Here is a 26,691-nt window from a genome sequence, read left to right as displayed (position 1 = left end):
GCATGCTGCTGGAGTGTAAAATTCTTATACATTTATCCACCAATCACTTAAATCATAAGAGTAAGATTATACTGAACTCAGATATGAACTAGAAGACTAAAACTCAAAAAGCTGTAGTATGTAAAAACTCCTTAACTCTAACAGCTTAACTAAGTTTTATAACTCACATAGTTTAAATGAAAAATATCATATCAACATGGGTTATATTTACATACTTAGGTGCACACACACACACACACACACACACGTGCGTGTGTGTGTGTGTGTGTGTGTGTGTGTGTGTGTGTGTAATGACAATTAAAGAAGAAGAGGCCAAGAATTTTGAGAGAGGACAGTGGTGTTGCATAGGAGGGGATAGAATGATGTGATTATAAATTTTAAAAATAATAAATTATAGAGAGATAGACAGACACACCCACACACCCACACAACTACAGAGTTTTGTAAACTGCCTCAAGTAAAGGTTTTAAGAAGGTCGGAGAGGAAGCTCACTAGTTAAAAGTATGCTCTACTCTTGCAGAGGACCTGAGTTCAGGTTCCAGAATGGTAGGTAAGTGACAATTACCTCTAACTCCAGCAACAGGGCATTTGACATCTGACACTCTCTCCTGGCCTCCACAGGCACCTATCATTATGTACACATACTTCCAAAAGACACACCTACACATAATTAACACTGAAACTTTTTTAAATTAATAGATGGGCTAAGTCAGTTTGATCAAGGTAGTATCAGAGGCATCAATAACAACCAAAACAGGAAAAAGACACATCTTTCTGCTGAAGATAAGTCTCTAGTAAAATGATATAAAAGAGGTCTGAAGAGACTGCTCAGTGCCTAAGAGTGCTTGCTGCTCTTGTAAAGAATGCAGGTTCAATTCACAGCATCCAGATGGCAGCTAACAAATACCTGTGACTCCAGGTCCAGAAAATCAGACACACTCTTCTGAGCTCCACAGGTACCAGGTATGCATATGATGCACATACATACAACACACACACACACAGAAAATCAAAATAAGTAATTTTTAAATGATATAAAAGAACAGGATAAGTTCCTAGAATCTCTTAAAATTTTAAATGAAAGAATATAACTGACATACAATCAGTCATCCATACCTATGGGTTCCATATGGATGGAAAATGCAGTTAGGTGTACAATTGTTGTATCTATACCGAGTATGTATAACTTTTTCTCTTATGATTTCTGGAACAATATGGTACAACAACTATCTACATAGCATTTATATTAGATGCAAGCAATGGTTAAGCTATATAGGAAGATGTTTAACAATTGCATATAAAAAGTTATATAAAGAAAAGACTTGGCTCTGAACCAACACACACACAACAGTTTCCCTAGGTACTTAATAAACTATAGAACTAACTGAATTACTGCTTTGTCCTAAAACTGAAGTAGTCAAGTAAATAAAAACAGCTCCACTGATGAAAACACTGCCAATTAAATGAAATGCTAAGTACTATTGTCTATCTTATAATCCCAGCATTTAGGAGGCTGAAGGAGGAGGACCTAAAGTTTGATGCCAGCCAATGAGCTACAGTGTACATTCTAAGCAACCCTGGGCTACAGAGTAAGATCTTATCTCAAGTGACAATAATATTAATAGAAAATGCTTTCCTGCAATTAAGTAACAGAAAGGTACTTATCATGCTACATAAAAGCAAAGTATTTGAGGAAAACAGAGCTTTAAAAAACATACACAAGTCTTTATGTGTGAAAATATAGGTGAAATATAACATTCTTTAATGGAAGCATATCTGAAAATACAAAGTTTGGTACCTGCAAGCAAAGTACAGTGGCGTGGCTCCTGATACATTCGGCCTGTTAATATCAGCACCGCTGTCTAGCAAGCACTGCACTGTCTGGGGAAAAAGTTAAAACAGTAAAGCCAGAAAAGGCAAACAAAAGATACAGTTATTAGAACTTCAATCCACATAAAAAGAATTCTCCCCACAATTAAGCGTTAAAAAGAAAATGGTGTGCAGGTTCATGATGTTATGACAGTGAGTATGTCCAACTCCATAGAAAGCTCTCTGACTGACCACTCAGGTACACTGTGACCTCTGGGCAACTGTCCGTGTAATAGGAAGTGCCTTGGAGAGCCCTCCATCATAGGGCAGTCATAGTCATGACTACTCAAGACATGAAATGTGGCTAATGAAACCAAGACAATTATTTAAAGTTGCATAGCTACAAAAAGCTAGCAAACTAGACACTATTACTTTTAGGTACCAAAATTTTAAAACTAAAGCTTCTTACCTCTTGAAATATAAAAATTAGACCCAGAGCTGTACTTCTCCCAAAGCCAGACTGGAAATGTTGAAGTACAACTTGTTAAAAGCTAAGACAACCTTTTCCAATCAACAAAGTCCACGCTGGCTCACAGTCTCTGAATCTCAACCATATATACCCTATCCCCTGTAGTCATCTGACTCATATCAAAAGTGCATTCACACAAAATCTTAAAAATACATGTTTGAGTTTCAGGATAGAACAAAGTCCATCGGAAAAACCTCAAAAATAATGTTTTCTAGTTTTATTCCTATTGTCCTCATTTGAGGAGGAGGAGGAGGAGAAGAAGAAGAGGAAGAAGAAGAAGGAGGAGGAGGAGGAGGTGGTGGTGGTATATAAAGACATTAAAAAAATAACAGCTTCAAGATTAAATTGTTTTAGTAGTACTTCTGGATCAACTGTACATACTGATGTACTAAACCTTAGTCAATAACAAGATCACAGTGCATACCCACACAAAGAGAGAGAACAAAGAGTCTAGGAGCATAAAAAGTCAGTTAAGTTCGCCACAGGGAGCATTTGACAATGCCAGGAGATATTTTGATTTTCATTACTACAAAAGAGAGGATGGTTAGCTATTGAGCAAAGATCAGGAATATAGAAATTCTATCATGTGCAGGACAGCACTCCCACTACCCCCACTCCCCCAAAAAATGAGTCCAAAATATAGACAGTTCCACTACTGTCCTTGGTGTACAGCTAAGCCAGGCAGTAATTCATCCTACATACTATGTTACCCAGTTGGTGCTCCTCACTATCTCATTACTAAATGAGTGAACAGACAATATTTAAGATACAACTAAAGCAAACCTCTAAGACAGAGAAGAAAATCAAATCAAAACAAAATTCTGAGTAATATAGAAAATAAAGGAGCCATACAAAAAAATTTAGAAAAGTATCTGGGCAGGGTGGGACCTGCCTACAACCTCAACTCCCAGGGGGCTAATACAATATTCCAAGGATAAGGACAGCCTGGGCTACAAAGCAAGTTGGAGGTCAGCCAGAACTACATAACAAAACCTTGTCTCAAAAAGACAGGATGGAGGGAGAAAGGCGACAAGGAAGAAGGACAGAGGACATCTTTAAAAAGGGAGAAAGGGGTATTTTAACCATGAAACAGGGGTAGAAACGTGAGGAGAAAAATATTTAGAAAATGAGAAAATTTAGAATTTTATAATAAAAATAATAATCCAACTAACATTTGGAAAGATATTTGGGACCTCAATAAGACAGAAATAGCAAACAGAAAATAAGATGAGAATATCAGTGAATCAATACAGAGAGACTCACTGCAGAAATTGAGAGCAGACAGGCATGGCATCACACAGACATCAGGAGCTAATCCCCAGAACTGAGCAGCACAGAGAGCCAGATCTGCACAACTCATCAAGCACCCAGTCTGAGTACATTTAAGGAACGTCAACAAAGCAATATCCATGTGAAGGTTTTTAGGAGGAAGTATGTAAGATCTCAGACACGTCCTGAAATCAGACAAACAGTAAACTTCATAAATGTAACAGTAGAACCTAAACCATGTTTAAAGCCTTCAAGTTTTTTTAATTATTTCCAAGTAATAAATCTCTAGTTACTCATGCTACTACTCAAATATTCTATCAAAATGCACTAATAATTTTTAATATCTGAAATATCCTGTGTCAAAAGTAAAAATAGGGGAACCTTTGCTCCTCCCCCAAAAGAATGAATTAAAACAAAAAAGAGATAATATAGAAACCAAAATATAAAAAATTAAATACAAAAGACATTACAAATTATCCAGATTGAGGGAAAGAAAAACAGAATTGGCAGACTATCTAACCAACTGTCTCTGTAGACAAGAACGTTGCAATGCTATGGGAACGTATGAAGAAAACTGCTGACCACACAAATAAAACTGAAAAAAACAAAAAAACAAAACAAAACAAAAAAAAGCGGGCTCACCAAGTGGCTCAGCCCTGACAGCCCACGCTCAATGTCCAGGGCCTACTGGTACAGGAGATAACTGACTCCACAAACTTCTCTTCGGTTTCCACATGTACATGGTGGTACACCCACACACCCACAACACACCACACAACACACCACACAAAGACCAAAAGCAAAACCAAAAATCAAAATCAAAACACCTCAGAGGAAGTCAAAGACCTCAGAGGAAGTCAATTACTAATTTCAAGAGTGTTCACTGCCCAAGCCAATGAGTCTCCTTTATCAAACATTCCCCTCAGGGTTCAGAGAGAACAGATAGAAAGGCTGACTCAGCAGAGAGGGAGGCCACCAAGGAAACAGCGTCTTCCACACACAACAGTACTGATGCACACAAAAACTCACGAGCCTATGGCAGCACTACATGGGGCCTACACAGGTTCAAGGCATTTGGGGCCCTAGCAATAAGATGGGAAAGTACACACAGCTTCCTCCCCTAACCTAGAAGCTATCTCCCATTTACAACTGCGTGCAAGAAAAAAATCAGTTTTCTCCAAAGCCTCTCACTGAGGATAGTAACATACTTGAGGCCAGGCCCCACGTCAGCCAGTGAAAGACGGCCAACACAGAATGAACTCCTGGTACTTTTGTAGACTTGTAGTATCACGCTGTTTTGTTTGGGATTTTTTGTTTGTTTTGTTTTGTTGTCTTACTGGGCTTTTGCTTCTATGTGACAGTTTCTAATTTTGTGTTTTTATGGATTGTGCGTGCGTGTGTGTCTGTGTGTGTGTGTGTGTGTGCGTGAGTGTGCTTCTTCAGTTTTTATTGTTTTTCAAATTTTTTTTATTCTGCTTTGTTTGCACGTTTGTTTTCTTAAAAGAAAGAAAAAGAGAGCCAGGTGTGGTGGCGCACGCCTTTAATCCCAGCACTTGGGAGGCAGAGGCAGGCGGATTTCTGAGTTTGAGGCCAGCCTGGTCTACAGAGCGAGTTCCAGGACAGCCAGGACTACACAGAGAAACCCTGTTTCAAAAACCCAAAAGTATAAAAAAAATTTAAAACTTTAAAAAAAGATTTAAAAAATAAAGAAAGGAAAAGAAAGACTATGGAGAAGTGGGAAGGACTGGGAGGGACTGGGAAAGGGTTAACTATGATCATACTATATTGCATGAAAAACCTTTTCCAATAAAGAATATATTTTTTTAAAAAAATGCTTACAAGTTGACTCATCATTAAAAAAAAAGAATTTACCTAACTATGTATAAATATTACCTAAAGAAAATGTATAAATCCATAAAGAAATACACAAGTGTCAAAGACTGAAAAACAGCCATAGCGACTTACTATTTGAAGATATCCACCAAAGAAAAGTCTAAAACTTGATCATTACCACTTCAGGTATCTTGGTTTAAAAGAAAGGTTTAAAAGGCTGTCATATATTGCTGCCTGAATTTACTAATAATAAATCCAATTTTGAATTTTAAAAAGCTCAGTTGTTGCTTTCTTTTTTTTTTTTTTTTAAAGCAGAGATTAAGGAAAACTTAGAAATAATGCTTGATAACAGGAGAGAAACATACTGTTTGGGTGGAGTTGGTTGTTTTATAGCTTTAGGTGTGTGCTTAGTATATACAAGGCCCTAGGTTCAAACCCCAGCAGTGAAAATGAAAGATTATAGAAACCTATGGTATCTCCTATCCAATTCCCAGGGAGACAGCTCAGTGGGTAAAAGTGCTTGCTGTGAAAGCAAGAAGACATGAGTTCAAATCCCCAGCACTCACATAAAGGCAGGCATGGCAACATATGCAGGAAGGAACCCAAGGATGAAGTGGCCAGCCAGCTTAGCTGAACTGATTGATGAGCATCAAACTCGATGAAAGGCACTCTGCCTCACAGAAGTTCAAAGGAGAAAGAAATGACAACCCAGCATCCTCCTCTGGCCTCCACATGAGCATGGATGAGTAGGACTAAGAATGAGTATTTGGGTCCCTGTTTTAAAAAAAAAAAAAAAAAAGGTATATATGTGCATTTTAATCCTGGTTTCACCTTTCAGATTTCTGTCCCCAAAACTTAGCTGCATCTGGCCTCAGAGCAGGAGTGAGATGGGCACTGCTATTAGTCTGCTGCTATTGGTGTCTACAGGTATGACAGAACTTATACACAATGAACTTAATCTTCCACAAGATCCAGGAGTGGTAAAAGCATGTACATTGAAAACACATTTTCAGGGCCAGAGACATGGTTCAGTGGTTAAGATCACTGGCTGCTTTTTTCCAGAGTCCCGGTACCTACATGGCAGCTCAGAACCATCTCTAAGTTCAGTCCTGGAGACAATGATATGCACCAGGCATGCATACGGTATAGACATATATGCAGGCAAAATCGCATACAGAAAGAAAAGGTTCACATGCAACTCAGACCTAACAATATAAAAGCTAAAGTATTAAAATTTACTACTTACACACACATATACACACACACTATATAATGTATATACTATAGCTAAAACTACGAGATGGTATAATGATATGAATAACCTTAACATGTACCCAGATGCTGTGCTGATAAGCACATATCAATAAATTTAATGACTCCACTTCTGTACACAGGATTTTGAATTCCAAAATGGTCAAGTAATTTATACTCCAGCACACAACAAACAGATATTAAAAACCTAAGTCCATGATCAAAATAAGTATGCTTTTCTCTATAAAGCAGAAATTCCAATTTTTATGAATCCACATTACTCCATAGTTTTATCTTAAGAATTATAGGATATTCTATTTACTTTTAAATGTCAACTTGCCACAAGTTAGAATGAGGTGGGAAGAGACTTGTCTGTGGAAGTATCTGTAGTGGATGGACTGTCAAACTGATGTAGGAGGACTCACCCTGAACACTGACGGCTCCAGCTCACAGGCTGGGCCCTGGCTGGCTGACAAGCTGCGCTGGTCACTTCGCTCTGCTCCTGCACATGGCTCTAGCTCCTGCTGCTAAGGCCTCCCTGAGGCAATGAGTATAACCTGGACTTGTAAGCTGAATGAACCACTTGTTCCCTTCGGGTGCTTTTTGTCAGGATGTCTTATTAAAGGAGAAAGCACAAGCGGGACAGTGGTGGCACACACCTTTAATCCCAGCACTCGGGAGGCAGAGGCAGACGGATTTCTGAGTTTGAGGCCAGCCTGGTCTACAAAGTGAGATCCAGGACTGCACAGAGAAACCCTGTCTCGAAAAACCAAAAAATAAAAATAAGTAAATAAATAAACAAGAGAAAGTACTGATGTCCTAATCCTTACCAGAATCTATAAAGCAGTCAACTAGTGCTTAAATCGTAGCTTGTTTTGTTTTTAAATAATGCCATTTTGAAAAGCATTCCACTTTTTACAGTGCTTCTCTATTTTCAGTTATACTGCAGAGCTTTCAGGATAACACTCACTTAACCACAGACTAAATATTCCTTAAGTAAGAAAGTGCTCAGACTAACTTCAAGGAAATCATAGCAACAAAGTATGACCTACAGTATGAATTGTCAATGTTCTCACATATCTTGCAGACATTGAAATTCTCTTTCTTATGTAAGTGCCCTCTGCTTGCATGGCCTGACAAATGCTGATAAAACAGACTTGATTAAGAGAGTGGCAACAAATGGTTCTAGCATTTTCCTTTCCATCCAGGTAGGTCCTTTTTCCTGTTTTAACACAAGATGGTTCAGTGGCTAAGAACTTTTACTGCTGCTTCACGTTCACTTCACAGCACCCACACCAGGCAGCTTACAACCATAAATCTTTTTTCTTTTTAAGATCCTCAATCTTTGCAACTATTATGGAATTTTAAGGTTTCACATGTAGGTAAATGTTGCCTGCAGAAGAATAGGGGGAAACTACTTGCTCTAATGGGAATGGAAACAATGTATTGCTAAGAATCTCAATATAAAAATATTCCTTTTGTAATTATATTAAACTGCATTAAAGTGACTGAAAAGTGCATACCTTTAATCCCAGCACTGGGAGGCAGAGGCAGGTGGATTTCTGTGAGTTTAAGGCCAGCCTGGTCTACAAAGCAAGTTCCAGAACAACCTTGGCTACACAGAGAAACCAGAAAAGTCATCAACCGCGAAATTTTCAATTGCATGCTGGTATACCTTTATGAAAGCTCTAAAACAGGAAGGGAAATGACAGTTAGAACTCATTCCACTGTTGATTCCACAGTCATGGAAAAGCAGCAAGAAAGGCAGGCAACTGCAGTCACAGCTCCTAAGGGAACTACAGAGTGCTCAAGACAACAGAGGCAACACAAGGCTCCCCCATCACCTTCCAATTCGGAGCCCTGATGGGAAGCGAGCCTTCCTCAAGCCTTTGACTCAAGCCCTTGCCATGCCTTCAATACACAAGCCCAAGGCTTTCCCAGATGATCCAAAGCAACAATAAAAGTTCCACTAGTAAAGCAGAGGCCTATCTGCAACAAAAAACTGTTTTCTTGCTTAAAAACAAGACTCTTATGATCTAGAAGTGAAACATCATGGAAAATAAAACCTACATCAAATTACCCTGAAGAATTTGCTGCCCAGCCTTTCCAACACAAGTTTCAAGATGGTATGCAGTCTTAGAAATACTAAAATTTAACAAATGTTTCCAACAATGTAAAGGTGCTAGTATGCACCTAATGGATGAAGCTCAGGGGGGAGAACACATTCTCTGAGCACGTACTTAATTAATCAGTACATCAAGGGTCTTGAAGCAATACAACCTAAAGATGTTTCAGTCATACCAATAAGGCACAACATAATTAAGAATAATTTTTGATTCAATTTTCTGAAGTCCTAAGTTTTCTCAATCCATAAGATTTTTAAGCAGACAAACAAATCAGAATTATTTGTAGAAATTGAGCTACTAATATACACACACTCCACTTAAAGATACAAAGGGAGAAACTGACAAATATTCACAAATGCAACAAAAACAGTGGACAAATGCCACTCATTGAAGTTCCATCTTAAACAATCAAACTCTTGCTCACAGCATATTCACTGAATTTAGGGAATCATGAAAAATTTGGCAACAATAAAATTTCTGAATGTGCACTCACTGACTGAATATTAAACTCAAAACCAACTGTGTAGTGACTGAGCTGCTCCTGGAAGCACGGGCACTTGCATCACACACCCTGCAGGCTTGGTTCAGAACACGCCATGCACTACACGAGCCATCGCTCCACCTCACACAGAACTCTAGCTCAGACTCAAGACAACTAAGTTATGAACTACTGAAGTGTTTTTGTTGAACATACAAATTTCTCTGCTCTTTAGAAATGACAGTTTCATTATGAAAAACAAAGATTTAATATTTTAATATTATCTTATAACCATTCCTCAGCATGGCCGTATCAAGTTAGTGTTTTTTGGATTATACTGATTTTCAAATTTGATTTTTGAGTTGCTGCTGACATGAATATATACACATATGTGTGTGTGTGTGTATATATATATATATATATATATATATGTATGTGTGTGTGTATATATATATATGTGTGTGTGTGTGTATATATGTGTATATATATATATACATATACATATGAATGAGTTGGAGAGATGGCTCTGTGACTGTGATCACTACCTGTTCTACCAGATGTCCCAAGTTTGAACCTCAGCACTCACTTAGCAGTTTACAACTATCTATAAACAGGATCTGGCACTCTCTTCTGACTTCTCCAGGACTAGGTACACATGTACACAAACATGCATGCAGGCAAAACACTCACACATAAAAAATTAAAATTAAAAAAAAGGAATGTCTTTTCGAGGCTTAACTTTTAAAAGAAAAAGTTAAGTTTGACCTGGGATGAATTTTGAAGCAGCCCAAAACATAGTTCTGTCACGTGTATTATTTATTTATGCGAGCAGCATTCTCAACATTGGTTATAATACAAAATACGTTGATCAATATTGAAAACTATTTTATGTAATGATATCCCAGAGGTTATATAAAACTTTCTCAGACTTTTGAAAAGACGTTGTAAATAGAACTTAACAAACCCTGCTAGGGATTAGAGAGATGGCTCAGTGGATAAAGTTCTTGCTAAACAAGTTGTAATTCCCTAAAACCCAAATAAAAGTGCATAGCAGCTACCTGAATCTCAGCAGTCAGCAGTTAGATGTGGGACTCCCGAGGCAAAGTGGCCAACTAGACAGCTAGACTGGCATCATCAGCAGGTCCAGATTCAACAGAAGACCCTGCCTCATGAATAGTGATTAAGGAAGAGTACCTAACCACAACTTCAGGCATGCAGGCACACAAGCACACACGCGTACACCGGTGTGCACACACACACACACATACACACATACAAATACATACCCCTCAAAAAAAAATAGTGAAGCCACAGTATAAACTATTTTAAATACCAGAGATACAAGAAAAAAAAAAAAAGGACACAACGCCATCTTTTGAGACAGGTTCTCACTATGCAACCCAGACTGGCCTCAAACTCCAGATCCTCCTGCCTCTACATCCTGCACACTGGAATTAAAGCTGTGTGTCACCACGCCCAGCTAAAACCCTTGTCATGAGTTTACATTACATCAAGGAAAGAGAGACTAAGATATAAAACAAACAAATAACACATAGCACGATAAGTGCTGATCAGTTTTACCTAGAAAATAAATCAGAATTCTCTTTCATTTATTTTAGAGTGCCTTGCCCTGAAATTCGACATGCAAGGACCTTCATGAAAACTGTCTGTATTGAGCTATAAGCCATAAAAGGTCTAAAACATGTAGCTGCAATTTGCAACGATGATCATAATTTCTCATTTTCACACTACACAGCTTCTTGTTTACTTGTTTAAAAACCTAAGTTCAGAGCCAGGTGGTAGTGGCACATGCCTTTAGTCCAGCACTTGGGAGGCCAAGGGAAGAGGATCTCTGAGTTCGAGGTCTGAGCTCAAGGTCAGCCTGACCTACAGTAAGCTCCAGGACAGCCAGAGCTACATGTCTCAAAAAATAAAAAATAATAATAAGTTCAGCAGCTCACAATAAAATATAGACAAGTAAAAACATATCAACATAAATATCTAATGATTACCTATACATCTTTAAAATATAGATTTCATCCATGTACACAATGAATTTTGATCATCATAATCTGCACTCTCCTGCCATAATCCCCTCCAACATCACATCTTCTTTTTTCTTTTTCTTTTTTAAATATAACCACTGAGTCTAACTATATGTACATGGGTATGGGGGTACCCATACATTTTAAAGTTAATTTAACAAATATAACTTTAAAAACTGTACTAAACTGAAGTCATTTTTGTGTGTCAAAATTACAACAGCAAGTAAGCTCTTTAAAACGTTGGGATATTCAGGGACAGAGAGATGGCTCAGTGGATAACTTCCTGGACATGCATCCTGATAACCCGAGTTCAATTACTAGAACTCATGTTCTCATGCACACACATACACACCTCACATTCTCATGCACACACATACACAACTCATGTCCTCATGCACACACATACATACCAACTTTGTTTTTAAAATCAAAATTTTGCTGGGTGGATGGTGTATGCATGTATCCCAGAAATCAGAAGTTCAAGGCCAGCCGAGACCACATAGGGATTTCCAGAACATGAGAAGACCCAAAGTAAAAAAAGGAAAAAACACCAATTCTGCTAGAAGTCCTGAATTCCTACAAACATAGATTCCCTTCTCTTTATAGAAATATTTTCACATGGTAAGAGATCCTTAAAAACAAACAAACACAAAGAAAACAAAACAACCAAAAAAAAAAAAAAAAAAACCCAACAACACATTTTTAACAGATTCCATAACCTTCCAAGAACCCTTAGTAGAACACTAACATGTAATCTCAGCTAACTGAAAGTGGTAATGAGACCACCTGTACCCAATATACAGCCAAAGTACAATTCACAGAAATCCAAAAGAGCTCTGCTTTATCACTGCCAACTCTCAGAATGACAATGATTAGATTGTAAAACAGTAAAGCTGTGCACAAACAGCCAAGCTATACTATCATTTACAAAAAGTGAATAAAACCACCTTAAAAGCATCCTCCTATTTTTATTTTTCAAGACAAGGTTTCTCTGTGTAGCCCTAGCAGTCCTGGAACTCACTCTGTAGACTAGGCTGGCCCTGAACTCAAGAGATCTGACTGCCGTTAAGGCCTAGAGAAGTGTTGCATGTCTAGCTAACCTTCGTCTGCTGTTACTGCTATTACTAGGAAACTTTCTCATGCCTGAGTTGATTGCATATTCTGTTATGTTCTGTGCTTTGGTGTTCTTTGAAACCAATCACAAGAGGTCAGTTAGAACTGCTTTGTATAGTTAGCCATGAAAAGCTTGGACCTGAACCAACCACCCAGCAGCACTTCCTGCGCTGCAAATGAGCTTTTATGGGGTTTGCTTTTAGAAGCTGGTTGTGGGATGGACCCCAGCTGAAGAAAGACACTTGCACCAATATAAGAAGCCATCTGGAATAAGACTTCCATTTTGAGTAGGTGTCAGGTAGAGTTTTAAGTTCCCAAGACCTCCCTGGGAATTGGCATACTATTTGGCAAAAAGGTCATGTACGTGGGTAACTGACATCCTAGTTGGCAACTTAAGACATGAACGTTAAACAAATCCTATCCTGGTAGACAAGACATGAATGTTAGGCAAAGCAAGTGCCTTGCCACAGTTGGATACCCAAACCAATGTGAATAGGATAAATATACCACAAAAACATGTTTGTTGCAGGATTTTCCCTGTCCAATTACATTAGTGTAACGGAGGCCTGTGATTGGACAGAGAAAAGGGAGGTGGAGCTAAGAGTTGCAGAGACAGGGAGCATCTCAGGGTAGGAGGGAAAGGAAGATGGCAGCGGATATGAACCCACATGGCATTTACCAGCCACAAATAGTTGTGGTATTATAAGGTTAGATTAATTGGGATAAAGCTTTTTATCATTATCAATTGGTTCTGAAATTACTGTACTGGCTTCTTGTAAATTGTGATATTATTGATACATAAATCTGATTGGTTAATTAAGCTTTAAGAGTCTTGATTTTGCATTTTGCATTACACTATGTTTAAGTATGGCCCCCTCATAGACTCATGTGTTTGGACAAGTCTATGAGGGCCAGGGAGTGGAATGTAACGGTTTGTATATTCTTGGACCAGGGAGTGACACCATTTGGAGTTGTAGCTTTGTTGGAATAGGTGTGACCTGGTTGGAGTAGGTGTGTCACTGTGGGTGTGGGCTTAATACTCTCAGCCTAGGTAGTCTTCCACTAGCAGCCTTTGGATGAAGACAGAACTCTCAGCTCTGCCTGTGCCATGCCTGCCTGGATACTGCCATGCTCTCACCTTGATGACTGAACCTCTGAGCCTGTAAGCCGGCCCCAATTAAATGTTGTTCTTTATAAGAAAAAAGAAAAGAGTCCTGATTTTACTGAGTTACTACTGGGTATTGTGATATGCTACCACGAGGTTGGTGGTTCTATTCAGTTTCTGGAATAGGAAATCATCAGTGAAAACCAGCCAATGCCGGCACTAGCTGGTTCGATTTTTAATATTTCACACAATGCATGTTCCTAAGGAAGTCCCCTATTCCTAGATCCTGACTGGTAGAATAACTTGGCACAGATGTTTGTCAATTTCAGGCTTTAAAGCTCTGCAGGATTTTGGCTCGTGGTCACAGTCAATCCCTGAGTCTGGTCTGTCGCCTCATCAGTCAGTCCTGGGGCAAATACTAAATAAACTATCCCTGTCTGACTGAGATACGTGAGGTTTGTGGGGTGACTCTTGGACCCCCAACAACTGCCTCTGCCTCCCAAGGGCTGAGATTAAAGGTGTGAGCCACCACCACCCAGAAGAAGCATCCTTTTTTATTAGATAGTTCAAATGATGAATTACAACGAAGAAAAGCAATTTATATGTAAAGAAAGATTGCCAGCTTCATTCTGAATGATGAGTTCTGTACAAGCCTACCCTCTTAAACCTCTGGACTCTGGCCTGTTATGTGGCAGCCTACAAGAATCATTACTAGTCACTATGGTGTTAAGAAAACAAGAATCATTACTAGTCACTATGGTGTTAGGAAAACAAGAATCAGGAGGCATTTTTATCATCTGTTCACATTTTCCAGAAGCACTGGAATAAATAAAATCACTCTGAACATAAAAATATCTTCTGAAATATCTGCCTGTTTACCTGTATGCCTCAAGGCACAATTGGATTAATGTTTTACAATTATGTGGGTAACTAGAGGAAAGCTTGAAGTGGGCTTAAGATACCAAGAGAACAAACAGAAGTGGCCATTGTTCCCAGCAAGTCTGTAAGCGTAACAGTACAGCAGCAGCAACACACAGTGTTTTTAAGATTTAATATAAATCTACCCAAACAAGTGTTCAACTGCAGTTTTATAATGCTTGGGAAGCTTCACATATTAAGTTGTACAAGTTTAGGGATTAAAAATTACTCTTTTAAAAGAAGAACTAATTATGAAATAAGTTACAGCTTGGAGTTTAACTCTCAATGTATTCTAACATGTATATTCAGACTGACAGTTCATGAGTTTTCTGAATCCAAGTTCATCCAACCTATCATTTATGGCACTTCTGCACATTTATAAATCTTAAAGATAACAAGAAAAAAGTACCAAAAAGTAAGTTCAGTTCTTGGCCAAAAAAAATCTCAGTAACTTCTGTTTGTGTGTGGACAAGGATCTATTATTTCTAACAATAAAGTTAAAAAGCAAACAACAAAAGTCAAAATACACTGCCTCCAAGCACTTTCTTCTAGTCAGATAAAGAAACTTCACTACATACCCTCAGGAAAGCAGCAGCTATGTAGGTAACCATAACAAAGTATATCCAATTTCTTTTTTTGCCACCTTGGAGCTAAGAACCAAATCCAAGGCTTTGTGCCTGACCACTGAGCCAACTCAACTTCAGCCCAAATTCTTAATCATGAAAGAAAGGGATCTATTTTCCAATTCTTTTATCTTCTAGAATAGTAGTATGAATCTGAAAAAGTATTTCTTGTCAAAAAGGCAAGAATATATATTTATTTGTAAATTCTACAAAGCTTTTGAGTTCTTGGGCATTCGTTCAAAATCTTTTCATAAACTCCTGAGATTTACTCTAAAATAAAGTTACAGCAAATTTCAGTGGCTTTCTTTAAATTATGACTTTGGTGTCTTTAATTTGAAATAACTGATAAGATTTTTAAAGAGATTTTTACCACAGTTTCTTTATCCCTTAAAGTTTTATATTTTGTTCTATAAAATACAAATACATCAGCCATGTGCAGTGTGGCACAGGCCTCTAATCCCAGTGCTGATGAGGCAGAGGCAACTGGACCTCTGTGTGTTCAAGGCCAGCGTGGTCTACAAAGCAAGTTCCAGGATAGCCACCAAGGTTTTCTTATTAAACCTTGTTTTATACTAGCTTCAAACAGCCAAAGTTAGCTTCTGTGATTACTTCCAATTGTAACGTGCAGTTCCTGTACAAATTTAAAAACTGTAAGTATTAGCAAGTAACATTCCATGTATCATTTTCCTATCTCTTGGGAGCTATCAGTAACTCATTTTCTACTATGCAGTAAGTTCCTGTAGACCCTAGCTCACTGTGACTGGGCATACAGCTCAAGCAATGAGCACTACATGTATAAGGCCTTCCATTTGAGCTTTGGTGTCACAAAGGAAGGGGAGAAAGCTGAGTCACTCAAATTAAGACACTTCATTTTATTCATATATACTATTTTGAAAATCCAATAATATTGATGAAAGAATGAAAGAAATGATAAACTAGTAAGAAGAAATACTACTTGAAAATGCTTGGGCCAGGTGGTGGTGGTATACAACTTTAGCTAGCCCCAGCATGCAGGAGGCAGAGGCAGGCGATTTCTGAGTCAGAGGCCAGCTTGGTCTATGGAGTGAATTCCAGGATGGCCAGGGCTATACAGAGAAAAACAAGAACTAAAAAAGGAAATGCCTAGATCTCTTTAAGATGATAAAAACAAACAAAAAGTCTTCAGAGGAATGGAGGTATTCAGGAAACATTTCAAGAAAGAGAAAAGGTCTTACATCCCTTTCTTCCCCCAGCCCTTACAAAACACAAATTAACCTGGGCCTCACCATCTTAAAGAAGGCCAGTATACTATGAAAAACAAATGGTTGAGGTGGCACAGCTTGCAATCCATGCTCTTGGGAAGCAGGGACAGGCAGATCACTTGGGCTGAAAAGCCAGCCAGTCTCATCTATTCAATGAATTTCAGGCCAATGAAAGAAAAGAATATAGAGGATGGTAGCTTAAGGAGTAACACTCAAGGCTGTGCGGGCTTATGTAGATACATGCGAGAGAGAGAGAGAGAGAGAGAGAGAGAGAGAGAGAGAGAGAGAGAGAGAGATCTAAATCCCAAGAGAGAGAGAGAGAGAGAGAGAGAGAGAGATCTAAATCCCAATACTGCCTTACAAAATAGATGAGACTGAGAGTTTACCACTGTGTAAACTGAACATGTGGTCACACCTGTAATTCCACCACTCAAGAGACAAAGGTAATTACTGTAAATTCAAGATCAGCCTCATCTACAGAGGGAGCTTCCTATCAGCCAGAGCCACAGAGTGAGTCCCTGTCTCCAAAAATAAAATAAATAAAAGTATGTACCTATATGCACATGGACAAATAAGCACTTTTTTGTTACTGATAATGACTTTTGTTTTCAGCTCATTTTGGTATTGTTATGGTTACTTAGCAAATGAAGACATTATATTCTATCACCAAGATTAAATGTGAAAGAAAAACCAACAAAAACAGAATAGGAAATACAGTAAATCAGAAAGGCAATCTAAGACCTTATGCTCTCCATCTTTATACAAAGCAGCAATCTCCTAATGAAAAGCTATCACCACGTTAACTGTCTACATGACAGTGACAGGAAAGTAATATCTCAGGACAAAGGCAGGGTTACAGAAATCTAACAAACTACTGACAACTTTGGTTCCTTTATAAGCCAAATAATGTTGTATGACTAGGATTTTGTTTTAATCTCAGGTGTGAGATAAAAGGCTGCTTCACAGCAGTGAATAAGACTTGCCTCATGAATTAGGTCACTAACAGAAGTGTGATTTTTGCCAGCTGCAGATAGTTAAATTCTAGGGACTCTGGAGAGTGCCTATGAAGGCTGATATCCTGCAGCTCCTGCTTGCTGCTGTCACAGTTTGACAAAAGAAGGAAGTTGGAGATATCATGAAGACAAAGACTGGACTTGCCCCAATGAACCGAACTCTCCTAATCAGCAGGAAGTAGTCTATTTTGTTGGCTGACAGAGACCTACAAGTCCTTTCCGTCTAGCCTTCTTTCTCTCCTACCTAGTGTTGAGGGTTAGGATTAGGGTGGAATAAGGATGGAAGGAAAGTAGAAAAATAAGAACCAAAAAAAAAAAAAAAGCAAAAGAAATGTGCCAAAAGAAAGTTACTTCCATCATGTGGAGGAAAAAATATGATAATCCAACTGAAAACATTAAAAAGCAGTATAGATATTCACCTTACACACTAATTGCATAACTGATACTAAATAAAATGTTGTGATACTTGTTAAAACTGATATTAAACATAATTGCTTAAAATACATGTAAAGACTAATTTTAAAATGTAGTAATTTATTTAAACTAGAATCAGAAATAACATCAAAATTATAACTATTTTGAACAAAGGCAAAAGCACTATTTACTATTCCCTCTGCCCAGATAGAATGCTCATCACAAGTCCATACAAAATAGAAAACAGTATTTCACTATAATGCAGCATTTTCCCAAGTATGGAAAATAAAAGTCTTATCATGAATTCAAACACTTTTAAAACAATACATGCACTCCCTTAACGTCTTCATGGAGGACTTTACCGTTTTGTGCCCGTTCTGGCAGGCTACGTGTAGCGCTGTCTGCCCCATGGCATCCTCCACATCCACATCCGTGACGTGTTGCACGAGGTCATGGAGGAGCTCTGTCCTCCCATTCACAGCCAGCCAGTGTATCTGCAAAGCCATTGTGTTATGAGAATTTGTGCAAGGCAGTTGCATTCAAAGTCAGCATATCTTCATATGCTGTGCTATTTCTCTACTGAGCACAACATTGAAACTAAAAATACTGTAATAGCTTTCCCCTGCTTTTTGTTGGCTACACCACCATATATTATAAAATCAACAATCAAAGGACTCACTACAGTAAGTATCCCCGGCTTAGGTCACCAGATGACTCTGCTTCTTAGAAGGCACTGGCCTCTAACAGCTTATTGCTAGAGAAAATAGGTTAGTATTCTTCCTTTCCCAGAAAGAAGTGTATATATAAATAAAACAACACAGTTATAGTAGTTATAAATAGCAATATACCCTACACTGATAATAAAAAATTTAACCAGTTTTAAAAGAAATATAAAAACCTATACCATTAAAAGATAATATTAGAAATTTCCAAGTAGGAACAAACAAGGAAGCTGGATGGAACAAACCTGTAATCCTAGCACTTGGTAAGTAGGAGCAGGCAGATCAGGAATTCAAGACCAATCTTAGCTACACAGTACATGTGCATCTAGCCTAAATGACAAGAATCCCAGTGTCAGGAACACACCTTACATCCCAGCACTGGAATGGCAGAGGCAGAGGCCAGCCTGTTCTACACAACAAGTTCTAAGACAGCCAGGGCTATACAGAGAAAGCATGTCTCAAATTGCTTCTCTGTTGCAATAATAAAATAACTACCTAAAGCAACTTGAAATGGAAAGGGTTTATTTGGCTTTCAGTTCCACATCACAGTCCATCTCTCAAGGAAGTCAGGAACTCAACATGGACCATAAAAGGATGCTGCTTACTGGCCTGCTTCCCCTGGCTTGCTCGCCTACCTCTTATATACAGCCCAGGCCTACCATCTGCAGTGGGCTGCACACTCCATATTAATCACTAATCAAACACATGCTGGACCTCAACCACACACAAAGAAATACAGACAGCGGGGTAAAGCGAGAAGCAGTAAAGGTAGTCCACCAATACAAGTAGTCCAACGCCAAATGGTCAGCCCTGAAAACATATGTACAAGTAACATTAAATGGATTCAACAGGTTTTGTGCATATGTGTTGTTGTTGCATGCATATATGTAAATGTGGGGGGTTGGTCTAATGCTGCTTATATTATGCTACTTTGGGTCCCCAAAATTGCAAGGCACTGAGGGAGGGACCCTGCCCCAGTTGGTTTTTATTGAAAAATAAAGTTGCCAGCAGCTAGTAGCTGGGCAGAACATAGGAGGGACTTTTAGCATTCCTGGGCAAGGAACGGAGGAAGAAGGGACGAGAGCCATCATGCTGGAAAAAGGTGGAGGAGAGGAGACAGTGCACCTGAGAAGGCGTGGGTCAGAGAGCTGAGCCGCCATGTAGGAGCTAGAGCAAGCCCCAAGAGGGCTGCCTGACTGGGTCCTTGGTAGTAAAGATAAAAATATAGATTTTAGTAAGAAATGACTTGGGAATATTGGGGCAGGGGGAGGTGGATTAACATGGAGGTTAAAAAGTGGCCCAGTATATAAAAATGTAAGAGCTGTGTTTATGTCTTTCATTCAAGAGTCCAGAGAATGCACTGCTGCCACCAGGATCATTTTGAGTATTTAAATGGATACTGCTCCATGAATATGTGTGTATACCTACACATACATGCATACAGTAACAACTAATGAAAACAGAGGCCACAGATTTGAAGAATACTAAGGAGGGGATACATAGAAGGATTTGGAAGGAAGAAAGGGAAGGGAGGAAAAAGAAACTTTTGGAGCTGGAGCAAGGATGTAGTGGTAAAGAGTATGTGCTGCAACCGTAACTGAGATTCCTTTTCTCCACGTGATTCTGCTCTCTGTCAAGTTGGCAATAATCAGGCAGCACAGAAACTGATGCCACAGTAGCTGTCAGCCTTCCTAACACTGGGACCACCTAATACAGTTTCTCATGTTGTGCTGACCCCAACCATAAAATTATTTTGTGCTTCTTCCTAACTATAATTTTGCTATGGTTGTGAGTCATAATGGAATAGGACAGGCAGCATATCTGATATGCAGCCCTCCAAGGGGTCATGACCCACAGGCTGAGAACCACTCTTATGGCTCATGTGCTTAGCAAATAGAAGGCTCCAAGTCCAAGCCTCAGCACTAAAATCTGGGATGAGGAGCCCTGGACCTCACCTACTATAGCACTCCAGAGAGTGGGCCTGGACCTCACCTGCACAGCACAGTAGAGCTGGCCCTGGATGTGGGGGTTGCAAGTGAGCTGCCCGAGGGTGTGAGCCTGAGAGTCAGCCTTGCTGTCTGCTGAGTAGTGGCATTAAGGAGGGAGAGATAGCCCCAATGGGGTCATGAGAGCAGAAGAGCTGGCCCTGCCCCTCACCTGCTACAGCACTTGGGAGAACGGGCCCTGCCCCTCGCCTGGCAGCACAGTAGAGCAGACCCTGGTTCAGGGGGAGAGAGGTAGTTACAGGTGAGCCAGCCCTGAGGGCATGAGAGCAGGAGAGCTGGCAGGCTGACCAGCTCAGATACCTCTCAGGTGCATATCCAGGGCTTTGAGTAGGCCCACCCCAACATCTTCCCCATCAATGAACTTCTGGACTGCATGAAGAGGCTGGTCCTGCAGATCCAAAACAACAGGATCTCTATGACCTCCTCTGAGAGGAGGTCCAGTGAGGTGCCAGTATTAACAGAAGTCAGACCCATCAGACCAAGGAATCATTGCAACGAATATTTGCAAGCAAAACAGTGTGAACAAAAGAGAACACTGTGGGACACACTGTGACACACTACAGCTTCCACAATGAGATTTTCTTTCTTCTGTTGTGGAGGAGGTTGCAAGGGTAGAGGGCAGGTATGAGGGGAGGGGCAAAGAACCAATAAAAAGGTTTTTTAAAAAGTGGGATGAGGAGCAAACAATTTCAGATGAAGTATGTATTTTTACTTGATTTTTTTCCATTACAAATATTAAGATACAATTACTTGTCTTACAAGTGCAGACTGTACATTTATCAGCTTAACTACGATCCCTCTAAAGTAACAGTAAAAGAGCAGTTTTTTAAAGAACCTGCCCATCAAGACAAGGAAGAAATGGAAGTTTTGGAGGCTAGAAAGCAGGTATTACATTTCATCTTGCCAGATAATATTTGTTGTCACGTCAGAACAAGTATCAGGATCCTAAGCACATAAGAGCAAAGCTAAGTAAATAGGTGGCATGTGAGCAGGCTAGAGAGGTGGCTCAGGGGTTTTGAGAACATACGCTGCTCCTGCAGAGGCTCTAGATTCAGTTCCAAGCAGCCACATGTGGCTCATAGCCAACTCCAGTTCCAATGGATCCAATTCCATCTTCTGGCCTCCAATGGGACCAGGCATACATATGGTACATACATGCAGGTAAATCATCTAATAGGTATAGTGTAAAAACAAATAAATCTTTAAAAGTAGATTTAAAATAAAAAAAAAAAAGAAGGCATTTGTTTTAGACCACAGAACCCCTCAAAGTCTTCAGAAATGGTAATTAGTATAGGTCTCTTGGATTAAAAGATGGAAATAAAAACCCCTCTACTGAAAATTTGTTTAATCCAACCTGAGACTCTTAGATCCCTATCACTTGTCAACTTTACAAAGACAGGAAAAACCCCTCATTAATCTGACAAAATATTAAGAGAAAGTTGAATATAAGAGATCTGTGGATTACAGAAAATAAGCACATGGAATCAAGAGCACATAACACATTTTTAAAAGAAGATTGAATACAAGTTTATATCCTAAAAACTGAGCCTCTTACATCCTTCTCTAGCCAGCACCTAGAGTGCTAACATCTTCCTGATAGTTTCTCTAAGGAATGGGACTGGCTCAAAAGTTAACAACCTAAGGAAAGCAATGCCAAGGGAAGGTTTCACAGACAAATATCCAAACAGACCATCCTGCTCTGAAGCCTCTAGTAAATAAACATGAATGCAGACAGGGCTTTTAAATTGCCTTCTTATGCATTTAATTTGAAAGACAGCATATAAAACAAGCAAAAACAAAGCCTAAAAGTGAAAGAAAAATAACTATGAATACTGAAAAACTTATTTTAATACTCTCAGAGAAAAGCAGAGTGTATGTGGGAAAGGGGTGCAGCTGCAGGCCCTGTGAAACCCACTTGTTTACTGCCTTGCCCGAGCATGCTCAGTGAGGCTGCATGTGTGGGCTGCCTGCCAGACTGGACAGTTCCTCGTGATCCAGACCTGTCAGCCTATCTGTGAACAACCTAAGCTTGTGCCTGGAGTGTGTGTGAATTCTGATTGGATGAGGTGGGGTGGAGCTAGAAGGAGGTGAGTGGAGGAGTACTGAGTTGTTTTTTAGCCCTTGCCCTAGGTAAAAGCCAGAAGTAGTGAGAAGAGTTTAGTTAGCCCTTGCTGCGAGAAGGATGGAGTAGTAGAAGCTGCTGTTGTAAGTGGTAGAACCTAGCTGTTGTAAAAGAAAACAGAAGTAGAATAAGAGTAGTTTTTTAGCCCTTGCCCTAGGTAGAAGCCAGAAGTAGTATAGGAGTTTTAGCCCTTGCCCTAAGAAGAAGCTGCTGGGGAAGAGAGCTGTAAAAGAAAAAGCCTGAAGTAAAGACGTTGCTGCGTGAACCCGACCCGTGTCTGTGTCGTTCAAGGACCAACAACAAATGGTGGTCCGTAGAGGTACTGGGGACTCATCGTGTAGGTTGTTGGTCGTCAACGGTAAGTAAAGAAAGTACAGCTAAAGAAACTTTGGTAAACAGTGATAGGAAAACCTTAGTAAACAGTGGTAGGAAATTTTAGGAAACAACGGTAAGGAAATTTTGGTAAGCAATGGTATTTAAAGAAAGCACAGGCCTTTAAGGTTCCCGAGAAAAAGGGACAAAGCATTAAGATACTCAGGAATAGAGACGAAGCACTAAGGTTCTCAGGAATAGAGACGAAGCACTAAGGTTCTCAGGAATAGAGACAAAGGTAAGGTTCTGGGGGGAGGGGGGGGAGGAAGGGACGAAGCATTAAGGATCTCAGGAATAGAGATGAAGGGAATTTCAACAACTAAAGAAAGCATAGGCCTGACAGGTTCCCCAGAAAAAAAAGGGGACAGAGCAATAAGAATCTCAGATATAGAGATGGAGGGAATTTAAATGATATGGGTTCAACTCCGACTAAAATGAAAGTAAAAATGTTAGTCATCTGGAACTTGGTCAGGGCATGCTTGAGGGATGCCAGTGGAAAGTACAATGCTGAGATTGCTTCCCTTCTAACCGCCGAAAGCCTAAACAGCTTAGACAACAAACCAAAGAAAGAGAAGAAGGAATCTAGCTCTGAAGGGTCTACTAGTGACAGCGACGGGACTGATAGCGACAGTGATGTCTGTAGTCAGATGTTCCACTGGATGTTTAGGCACGTTAGGCCACCTGAACCATCAACCGCTCCGTTGCCATCTCCTTCCCCCCTATAAAGATGAGGGAGACAAAAAGGGAAAGCATAGTATGGATGATATTTTGATTTGTGGATCCTCTAATGTGGAAGTGGAAGAAGTATTTGGGACCCTTACTAAACAGTTGGAGAAGTGGAATTTGGTGATAGCCCCAGAAAAGGTTCAAAAGACAGAAGTAAAACACTATTTAGGTACTAAACTGAGAGATGCTGTTGTCGAGCCACTAAAGCTGGAACTAAGGATGGATAAAATGCATACTTTGAATGATTTTCAGAAATTGCTAGGAGATATCAATTGGATTCGGCCCTATTGTAATCTTCCCAATGCAGAGTTATGCCTGTTATTCGATATTTTAAAAGGAAATTCAGATTTACAATCTCACCCATTAACACCCTTAGCCAGAGCTTGACTCATATGTCAGGAATGTGTGTAACCTCTGTTCAGTATCAGAATTTTCCAGAGCTGCAAATCTGTCGCGTGCAATTGGTGCGATGCTGCTAGGAAATTGGAGTCATGATCTCGAGACAAAGATGAAGGAATTGTGAGCATCAATTGTTGCTGTGAACAACACCTGTGTGGAGATTGCAACTACAAAGCAATGGCTGGAGATCATCCAGGGAACTGTGGGATTCTTAAGAAATTGGGGAGGGATAGCCCTTTGAGTGCTCCTGCTGACTGTTATGTGTAGAGGAATGCTTTGGTGGATGGCACGTATGCAAAGGCAGCACAGGGCTGATAAACGAGCCTTAGTGCAGGCTATGGCAGCCTTGGAAGCAGGAGCATCCCCCCAATGTTGGCTCAACATGCTGGATCAGTAATCAATGATGGGTAAGACCCTCACGTGCGCATACCAACCTAAGACAGGATGGCGAAAGTGATTTTGTCATTCCCATGATGGGTAAGGATGTGACACGGATGGGGGCAACCTAAGACAGATGCTGATCCCAGAGCTTCTAATAAAACAAAAAGGGGGACATAGGGGAAGCGGGTGCAGCCACAGGCCCCGTGAAACCCACTTGTTTACTGCCTTGCCCGAGCATGCTCAGTGAGGCCGCATGTGTGGGCTGCCTGCCAAGCTGGACAGTTCCTCGTGATCCAGACCTGTCAGCCTATCTGTGAACAACCTAAGCTTGTGCCTGGAGTGTGTGTGAATTCTGATTGGATGAGGTGGGGTGGAGCTAGAAGGAGGTGAGTCGGCACAAGTACTGAGTTGTTTTTTAGCCCTTGCCCTAGGTAGAAGCCAGAAGTAGTGAGAAGAGTTTAGTTAGCCCTCGCTGCGAGAAGGATGGAGTAGTAGAAGCTGCTGTTGTAAGTGGTAGAACCTAGCTGTTGTAAAAGAAAACAGAAGTAGAATAAGAGTAGCTTTTAGCCCTTGCCCTAGGTAGAAGCCAGTAGTAGTGAAGAGAGTAGGTTAGCCCTTGCCCTAAGAAGAAGCTGCTGGGGAAGAGAGCTGTAAAAGAAAAAGCCTGAAGTAAAGACGTTGCTGCGTGAACCCAACCCGTGTCTGTGTCGTTCTGTTCGTGTCGCCAACGGCTCAGAGGACCAACGACAAGTGTACTTTTTTAAAAAAGAATGTTATACTAATTTTTGCAAAGGAAAGTGCAAAAAAGATTTTCAGAAATCAATATTGTTACAGGGACATGAAAAAATCAAAAGGAAACTCAGAAAAATATGTTGAAGAAATCTCCCAAAAGCACACAGAAAGAGGTGGAGAAACAATAGAAAAGAAAGTGGTACTTTACTAAAATTGACTCATCTGAGAGGTTTAATATCCGAACCGTAATAGTTACAGAACGGGATGAAGAAATCATCAAAATCAAAATTAATGTAGTGTTGTCCTGAGTTCCCACTGCATGGGTTTCTATGTTAACTGTCTGGGCATTATGAAGCGAATGGATAAAACATACAAACAAGACATATCGTGGAATTTTAGAATGCTCAGGACAAAGTAGATTACAAACATTTTTAGGAAAAAAAACAAACAACAAACAAAACCAGGTTTCATATAAAGAATCAAGAAACAAAACGGCATCCAACTAAAAACCAGAAAACCAGAACACAGCAAAGCAACACTGTGAACATGCTAAGGAAAAACTATTATGTCCAACCTAGAATTTTATTGTGAATTATCAGTAAAATAACAAATTCAGAGCCAAATTCAGATATACAGGATAGCAAAAAAATTACCACTCAATGATTTCCTCAGTAAACTATCAAAAGATGTGCTCCCAGGCTAGAAAGATGGCTCGGTGGTAAAGAACACTGTCTGTTTTTCCAAACAACCTGGTTCCATGCTGAGCTCCCACATGGCAGCTCACAACTCCAGTTCCAGAGGATCCGACACCCTCACACAAGCATACGTGCAGGAAAGGAAGATGGAAATCTACAGTGATGAAGAGGAGAAGGAATAAGAAACACTCCAAATACCAAGCAGTGGACCTAGAATCAAATCAACTCAGCATGCAGAAGACACAAATTTCTAGACAACACTCCATCAGGCTTTATTAAGAACATAAAAGATACAGAATGCATTTTAGAAAGATGAATAAAAACAGGCCAGAGAGGGCGGAGGGAGGGGACAGTGAGAATTTGGTTTCTTTTAAAACACAGAAATGTTGTAGGAATATGTTTTTGTTTTATCCGAGGTATGGGTGCTTTACAAAGGGTGACTATTGTGTTCCTGCTCAGATGGAAGGGAGTCCTGGAACTTGGAAGCCCAGGAACCACACAGCTCTCAGGGGAGAAGGACTCCCAACAGAAGGGCATCCTGAGACATGGGAGCCCAGGAACCACACAGCTGTGAGAGGAAGCCTCCTCAGCAGAGGCCCTGCAGCTCCCAGGGAGGTGTCCCCAGCTGAGCTCAGGAGCTCAGGCGCCTCAGCCCTGCTCCTTCTCTTCACTTCTCTTCATTGCTTCTTGTCTTCTTCAGATGAGAGTTACACCAGGCAGCAAATCTCCTAAGAGAGACTTGAAGGGTCCACATTGTGGAGGGACATAT

General features: G+C 40.0%; 1 protein-coding gene across 3 annotated transcripts in view; it reads right to left on the bottom strand.

Moving 5' to 3' along the window:
* Hace1 (HECT domain and ankyrin repeat containing E3 ubiquitin protein ligase 1) overlaps positions 1–26,691 on the bottom strand; it is a 125,648-nt gene that overhangs the window by 69,465 nt on the left and 29,492 nt on the right. For all 3 annotated transcript variants that reach the window (XM_021175364.3, XM_029482603.2, XM_029482604.2), the window contains exons 6-7: positions 18,130–18,261; positions 1,799–1,881 (exon numbers count right to left, since the gene is read on the bottom strand). In XM_021175364.3, the coding sequence (XP_021031023.1) occupies positions 1,799–1,881; positions 18,130–18,261 (215 nt within the window). The remainder of the gene's footprint in view (positions 1–1,798; positions 1,882–18,129; positions 18,262–26,691) is intronic.

The sequence above is a fragment of the Mus caroli genome, unplaced genomic scaffold (genome assembly GCF_978045245.1).
Source record: "Mus caroli unplaced genomic scaffold, Mus_caroli_1 scaffold_9, whole genome shotgun sequence".
NCBI classification, from domain to species: Eukaryota; Metazoa; Chordata; class Mammalia; order Rodentia; family Muridae; genus Mus; species Mus caroli.
This window is presented reverse-complemented; position numbering and strand designations above follow the sequence as displayed.